Source organism: Drosophila willistoni (genome assembly GCF_018902025.1).
Source record: "Drosophila willistoni isolate 14030-0811.24 chromosome 2L unlocalized genomic scaffold, UCI_dwil_1.1 Seg168, whole genome shotgun sequence".
Taxonomy (NCBI): domain Eukaryota; kingdom Metazoa; phylum Arthropoda; class Insecta; order Diptera; family Drosophilidae; genus Drosophila; species Drosophila willistoni.
This window is the reverse complement of record NW_025814047.1, coordinates 1,465,543-1,473,691: the sequence shown is the minus strand read 5'-3', so window position 1 is coordinate 1,473,691 and position 8,149 is coordinate 1,465,543. Positions and strand designations below refer to the sequence as shown.

General features: G+C 31.8%; 1 protein-coding gene across 1 annotated transcript; it reads left to right on the top strand.

Moving 5' to 3' along the window:
- The first annotated feature begins 3,473 nt into the window (after positions 1–3,473).
- On the top strand, positions 3,474–5,353 carry LOC124459855 (fibrinogen-like protein 1). Its single transcript, XM_047009625.1, has 3 exons — positions 3,474–3,887; positions 3,951–5,125; positions 5,190–5,353. Exons 1-3 carry the CDS (start codon positions 3,789–3,791, stop codon positions 5,296–5,298), a joined length of 1,383 nt encoding a protein of 460 aa, XP_046865581.1. The 5' UTR covers positions 3,474–3,788; the 3' UTR covers positions 5,299–5,353.
- Positions 5,354–8,149: the final 2,796 nt, after the last annotated feature.

The window sequence follows — 8,149 nt, the reverse complement described above, 5'->3', positions numbered from 1 at the left end:
CAAAAAATACATAATTTTCTCTGAGCGAACGATTAGCACTTTCATAATATTTAATTTAATATACCATTTCACCCTGTGGGTGTATGGTATAATTATAGTTTAAGTTAAACAGCAAACCAAAAATGTTCAAATCAATAATAGTTTTCTTGTTGATCCGACTTTATTTTTATAAAAAAAAATATATTATTTTTGAACTACAAAAAAGTATGAATTGATTAATCCCCGTCGATTAATACATTTACGACATTTTTTTATCAAAATATATTATTTATGAACTACAAAAAAATATGAATCGAATTCCCCGTCGATTAATACATTTTTCATTCAAACCCGATGCAAATTAATAGAAAGCATAAAATAATGTAAATAAACAAAAAATTCAACAAAAAAAAGATATTCAAATCGGTAAATTATAGCAACTTAATTAGTTTTTTCTTTAATTTAACTAAATGAAACAAATTTTCTAAAATAAAAAAAATAAACTTGTAATTCTTATTTTTATTTAAAATTAAATGAATAGACTTATACGTAAAACAAAAAAAAATTGCTAAATCTTAAAGAAATTATCAAGAATCATAAAAGTTTGTAATTCTTATTTATATTTTAAACGAATGGACTTTTCATTTATTTATTTTATTTATTATTTTTTTTGGTTATTTATATATAAATAAGAATTATTATATTTATATCAACTAACACGCAGTCGACAAAAAAGCTAAAAAATATTTATTTTGTAATATAAATATAAATATTTATTTTGTAATAATATAACAAAAATTCAAGTTTTAAAGAAACTTAAGGAGCATAAAAGTTTGTAATTCTTATTTATATTTATATTTTAAATAGACTTTTATGTAAAACAAAAAATTTATAAAAAAAGGAGTCAAATTTTAAAAAAGTTATCAAGAAGCAAAAAAGTTTTTTCAATCAATTTTAAATATTATTAAATGTTTCACAAATATTTCATGTCTATCTAAAATATCAACTTGTTGGTCTAAATATGTTTAAACTACGTTGAAATACTTTATACTTATTTGTACGCAAATATTTTTTAGTAATTTTTAGATCATCCACGAAAAAATACTATTTTCTATCCCAATCGATGGATATAACATTTTAAAAATATATTTATGTTTCTTTGACTTCATTTCAAGATCTCCAAATGATTGAATTCTGAGTATTCTTTACTTAAGTAGGTATACAAAATTCGTATCCTTTGTGGATTTGTTCACTTTGTAACTTTTGTTGTTGTTGCTGTTGTTGTTGTTGTTGGTTTACTCTCAAGTGGCTGTGCGGGTATTAATAGCAACTCGTGTTGCGTTTAAACTGGACACACAACAATGGATCTAACGCGCCCAGTCACCCATTTCGCTAACCCAAATAACCCCCCGACCTCAACTCCAACTCCCCAACTCCACCCGAAACCTCAAGCCCCCTAGGGCACATGTTAAGGTTGGCAGAAATTTTCTATATGTTCGTCATGTATAAAAATACAAAATGGACAATGCAAGACAAAAAAGAAACAAAAATAAAGAAAGACACATACAAAATAAATGTGTGGAGGTAAGGGAAGAGTGTGTTAGAAATGTGCACAACTCAACGGTCAATTGGGGGCGAAGGAAGTTCAGGCTTATGGATTTCGAAGGTCCTCGTTGCCATTGCAATGGATATTGCTCGTTTATTTGAACTGAAATCTAAGCTAACTGGGAGGTCAAATGTATCCGTGTCCAATGCATTCACTAAATTCGAATATGTATGTATCTATCTATCTAGATTCATATGTATGAATTGGAAGTTTCTGTAATCGACAGACAAAAGCTGAAGCTCATGCTCAAAGTGGAAGCAGAAGCAAAACGGACACCACTGCGGATGAGCCATACATCTATGTCACTCATACGCAGCGTTGGTCAAATGAAAATGTACTTGAGTGGAGGAAGCATGAGAAAGCATTTTCAACTACATATTTCGCCATTAACCATTTACAAAGTATTTCTCCCTATATTCTGTGCTTACCACCTACTATTCATCATGGTGAACCTCATTGCCGAAATCAACACAGAGCAAACTTTACACATTAAACTCAAGTTGATAAATTAAAATTAATGGTAAGCAAAATTCCTAATTATATTATTTAATATTGGACTAAGAGTTTCATTTGTTTAAGTTAAGCTAACCCCCTACCTAGGTCAAATTTCAGTTGGACCAAATTTCCAATAAATTATTAAAGTGTACGATCTAGGCCAGAAGTTATCGATATCAATGAGAATTCCTTTGGAAACTTTGTCATCACATTTTACTTACGTAAAATACAATCATAATAGGGTTCAGGTCAATTGAATTAATAAAAATAAAACACCGCAGTTATTATTCTATGTTTTGAACCGATATATTTCGGTCATGCCTTCAGAGCAACTACAAAATAACAAAAACAAAACATTTTAACAATTACACAAAATTTGAAATAATAACATACAATATTTAACAAGTCAGCGCCGTTCGACGTGAAGTTAAGAACTAATTTTTTGTCAAGTAAATGTCTGTATATGTGGGCGCAATTATCGGTGTCAGTCTTCAAGTTAAGCCGTGTGGCATTCGGGTTATTGATGATGTGTATTGTTGTAGTGCCGCTCTTCATCTAGTATTCATCTAGTATCATGTACATCTAGTATCATGTCCACTGGTTGCACATTGTGTCATTAGTGCTGTTTTTGGTGAGTCTGAATAATGTCGCATTCTATAGATATGTGTTGAGGTCCTCGTTATACCCTTGCAAAATGGATAATTTAATTTTGGTCAGAAGTATGCAACGCATAGAAGGAAGCATCTCCGACCATATAAAGTATATGTATTCTTGATCAGCACGACGAGTCGAGTTCATTAAGCCATGTCCGTCCGTCCGTCTGACCGTCTGGCTCAACGCAAACTTCTCCTAGACCATTGGAGCTACAGAGTTTACATAATGCATGTAGGCTTGTATATACGGCACAGTATATCTCGGATTCAGCCATATCGGACCACTATATCATACACCTCCCACACAAACATCAAAGGCACGAACAGTGACAAACATTAGACTTCTCATATAAAACCTTTTTCACTTTGACTCATATACAAGGTAAGGATTACAAGGATTAAGATTAACAAAACAAACTTGCAAGGGTATACAAACTTCGGCGCGTTCGAAGTTAGCCCCGGCCTTCTGGTCTTATTTTGGTTTGTATTAACAGCTTAAATACTAATATAGTAACTAAAAACTAAAACTGTTATGCAAATGCATTAAAAACTGTACTGGAAAGAATGTCGTATGGCTGACCCAAAAGAATAATTTTTTTAAAAAAAGATTGAGGCCAATATGCAAAAATTGTAAGTATACAAATAAACTTTAACATTTATTTTTGATTGTTTGATTAGATTTTCTTTGATTTATTTTACACATTCAATTTTATTCTGCTTTCGAAAGTTGTGTGAGTGATTTCGGAAATGCCCATATACATACATATATATAAATAAGAGATAAGAATGAATTGTTTTAATATTTTCGTACACAACCTTATCGTTTTGGTCAATGTCAAAATGCAAACACATAATTGAATTGAAATAGATTTTGCACTAAGAAAAGAATAAATTCTTATCGCGACAAACGACAAGACAATCCGAAAAATATATAACTCAATGAATATTTCAAAATTAAATCATTGCTCTCAGAGACATTATCTCAGTCGCAAGTGTAAAGTATATTGAACATTAATAAATTCATAACTTTCGTATATTCCGCATTACTTTCCAAAATGAGAAGGAAAAATGTCCTCCCACTTGTTGGCCTTTTCCTTGTTCTTGGTTTCCAGCATGTAATCTCAGAATCTCCTCTCCCGAAGGACGATCACGGGGTAAGTGGCCAAGTGAATATTACAAAGTGAAGTTCAATCTAATTGATAATTCTGTTTACTTAGGAATGTGAATTATCCAGTGACGAGAAAGATTTGTGTGCCTTATATTGCTATAGGTCTATGAAACTCAACTCAACTCATGAAACAAATAGTCAGCTAAGCAAAGCAATTGAGAATTTGCAAAGTAAAATTGATCAACAGAATATACAGATTGCTAATATTAACGATTTCATCACAAACTCTGTCAACAGGCAGAAAGAAATGTATGAGAAAGACAAATCTCAAACTGAGATAGACAATTTAAAGACAAAAGTAGAACAATTGAAAGAGAATTTAGAAAATGTTCAACGTCAAGCAGCAAAAGATAAGGAAGAAAGCTTAACTGAACAAAAATATTTAAGAAATAAAATTGAACAAATCTTAAGAGACAAGAACACGGAAATAGATGGGGCTAGAAATAGAGAAATAGAGAATCTAAAAGAGAAATTAGCTTCCCAAAAGACCGATTTAGAAAACGCAATTAAAGACCTCGAGTCGAAAAACAAGGAATTTGAAGAATATCAGATTAAAGAAAAGAATTCAAAGAACAAAATTGGAGAATTGAATTCTGAAATCGCATCATTAAAGAAAAAGTTAGAAGAATCTGAAACTCAGTTGACTGATTCAAATCACTTAATTAAAGAACATTCCCTACAACTAAACCAAACTGCAGAAGATTTAGTCGAGTGTCAGAAGAGACCAAAAACTGGTTGCAAAGGCCTCTCTTCAGGAATTCATAAAGTTGAAATTCCCGGGATTTATCCGATTTCTGTTCTTTGCGAGGGGGATGTAGAAGGTGGTGGGTGGATAGTCATTCATAAAAGATTTGATGGCAGCGTAGACTTTAATAGAACTTGGATTGAGTATCGTGATGGGTTCGGAAATAAAGAGGGAGAATTTTTTATTGGTCTTGATAATTTGCATCGTATTACCAATCCCCAAACCTATCAACTTTATGTGCAATTGGGATATCACAATGGAACTTTCGAATTTGCTAGTTATGATAATTTTAGAATTGGCAACGAAACTACAAAATATAAATTGGAGTCGTTGGGAAAGTTTAGAGGAACAGCTGAGAATTCTATGAGCTACAATTTAAATCAAGCATTTTCCAGTTTTGATCACGATAATGATCAATCGGAAGGTTTTAATTGTGCTCAAAGGCGTGGAGCCTGGTGGCATAATTTTTGTGGCTGGATGTAAGTAACCAATTTAATTATACAAGAATGAACAATTGTCAAATATTTTGTTTATCTTAATTAGCCACCTCAACGCAAAATATTTCAATAGAGAAGACCAGGATTGTTCAAGTATGAGCTGGTGGTTGTGTATTTCTCTCAAATCTGTCCAGATGCTTATCCGGCCTAGATAAAGATGAACTTCATTTCAAAATAAACTTAAAACCTGGAAAACTATGCAATCAAAAAAAAATTAATATTTCAGCAACAAAACAAATAATTTTCCAACATAACTTCTGGACGGACCCCATCTTGAGTGGACAATATCCGTTTTCTGTTGTGTCTCATTGTTAGATGACATTCGCTGTCTTTTTAAAAGAATGTTTACTATAGTTTAAATGTAATCATAATCTAATATTCTGCCATAAAATGACCATAATGATATATAAATAAAAAAAATTGCGCCATCTTTTTCTTATCTAGATTTTATAAAGTGCGTTGTATTCAATTTCTCTTACAGCATACAAATATGTTCTAACCAAGGAGTGAACCAAAGAACCTGGCTTACGGTTATTCGATCATGCTGAAGTTTGTATACCCTTTCAAGTTCCTATATTCTGTGATCCCTTGGCAAATGGGCAAAGCTTGTTGTGTGGAAAGAAAAGAAAGAAAGAGCATGATGAGGTGAGTTCATAAAGTTAGTGTGTCTGCCCATCTGCCATTCCGTCTGGATCAACATGCAAACTCTATATCCCGTTAAAGGTATATTGCTAAAATTACAATTTTAAAATTTACTCCTTTCATTTCCTCTTTTAAGTTTAACCAGACGACAATAGAAAATTTCTATTAGAAATAGAATCAAATTATGTTTTTATCTTATTTTGATCATAAAATCTAAATAACAAATAAACCAAACCAAGGAATATTTAATCGAGTGACTGAAAAGAATACCAAAAACTGGTTGTGAAGGCCTCTCATCGGGAATTCATAAAATTGAAATACCTGAACTTCATGCGATTTCTGTTCTCTGCGAGGGAGATTTTGAATGTGGTGAGTGGACAGTTATTTATAAACGAATTGATAGACTTTAATAAAACTTTGACTGAGTATCGTAATTGATTCGGAAAAAACGACGAAAAATTCATTATTGGTCTTCAGAATTTGCATCGTATTGCCAATTCCCAAACCTATGAACTTTATGTGCAATTAGGTATCACAATGGAACTATCCTATTTACAAGTTATGATAATTCTAGAATTGCAATCGTTGGGAAAGACAGATAAGGATATTCTGGGAGTGGATTTGGATCATAGGAACGATCGGTGGAAAACAGTGACTTTGATCAATATCTTAGTTATTTCCTATGCTAAGATTGTAGGCCGTTCTTTCGCAAATATTAGCCTTTTAGATAAAACGTTTTTCCACTTTGATGGATATTGGTAAGGAAAGAGTTACCAAAAAGTTGCAAGGGTATACAAACTTTGACACGGTCGAAGTTAGCCCCGGCCCTCTGGTTTTTGGCTAAATTTGCGATTTCTTGGTTAACGGTTTGTGCGACGCAAACGAAAATTACAGAGCACTCAAATCGAAAACCACAAAAAAATTGTTTTCGAGGGCCTGATGTACATATATTATCGGGTCAAAAACTCGATGCATCGATGTACATATGCCCGATGTAATTGGCCTAAGTTACAAAAAATATTTGTAGGTTAAGCAGACGTTTCCGACCCCATAAAGAATATATATATCTTTTTCAGCATGAGAAGCTAAGTCGATATAGCCATGTCCGTCGTGGTATTTGAGCTACTTATAGCCTGGTAAGATAAAGTATGAAAATCATTATGATATATCATATAGTTTTAGAAGAATCATAATTGAAAAAATTGGAGTATCCCCATGAAATACTAATAAGTATGATAATATTGGATATAAGACCTCAGATCCCAAAGTTTTATTTTGATCGGTTAAATAGAACACAAGTTACAGCGCATGATGATCGAATACTCGTAGGCCAGCTTATCTAGTTCACTCCTTGGACATATGTATTTGTATACTGTAAGAGAAATTGAATAGAACACATTTTATATTATCTAGATAAAGAAAAAGATGTCGCAATTTTTTTGATTGATTTTTTTATTTATATATTTTTATATTAAATTGCAGAAAATTGGATTATGTTTACAGTAAACATTCTTTTAGGCAGAGAGCGAGTGTCATCTAACAATAAAGCAAAACAGAAAACGGGAATTGTCCACTCAAGATTGGGTCCGTCCATAAGTTATGTTTGAACATTATTTGTTTTGTTGCTGAAATATTAATTTTTTTTATTGCACAGTCTTACATGTTTTTTGTTAATTTTGAAAAGAAGTCCAACTTTATATTGGTCGGAGAAGCACCTGGACAGATTACTTTACATACTTGAATAATCGTCGACTTCTCTATTGAAATATTTTGCGTTGAGGCGGCTAATTAAGATAAACAAAATATTTGACAATTGTTAATTTTTGTATAATTAAATTGGTTACTTACACCCAGTCACAATGATTATGCCAATCTGTTATCTGTGTTGAAATTGAATGCATTTGCATTTTGTTATTGCTAACTATACACCTTTCTGCTTATCTCTTATATTAAGACAATCATACATATATTTACCTATGTATATAATTTTCAAATCTCAACATATATTATATATTCATGTCATATTTCATTCCATTTAAAACGCTATGATACTCTATAATATTTTCCTCTCCTAATTCTTAATTATATTTAAAACTTTTGTACTTACGACACATTAAGAAATTAATAAGATTCTTCCTTCTTATAGAATGAAAGCTCACGCAGGAGAATATCTCTTGTAGCCGAACGAATATTAGGTCCCAAGATTTTTAGCATGATTTTCATTCAAAATAAGTCCCTCTTGCGAACGCTTTGAGGGCCAGTCACGGACATGATTTTTTGAATATTTTTATGCAAACTTTCCTCGCAGGCGGTCACTTTTTAATAAAAGATAACGATACGTAATTCTGCTAGATATTATTGAAA

What these genes read in the sequence shown, in the direction of transcription:
- LOC124459855 (XM_047009625.1), top strand. Translation starts at nt 3,789, where the DNA reads ATGAGAAGGAAAAATGTCCTCCCACTTGTTGGCCTTTTCCTTGTTCTT. An exon ending in TCCCGAAGGACGATCACGGG is followed by an intron (nt 3,888 to 3,950) that starts GTAAGTGGCCAA and finishes CTGTTTACTTAG; the next exon opens with GAATGTGAATTATCCAGTGA. An exon ending in CATAATTTTTGTGGCTGGAT is followed by an intron (nt 5,126 to 5,189) that starts GTAAGTAACCAA and finishes TATCTTAATTAG; the next exon opens with CCACCTCAACGCAAAATATT.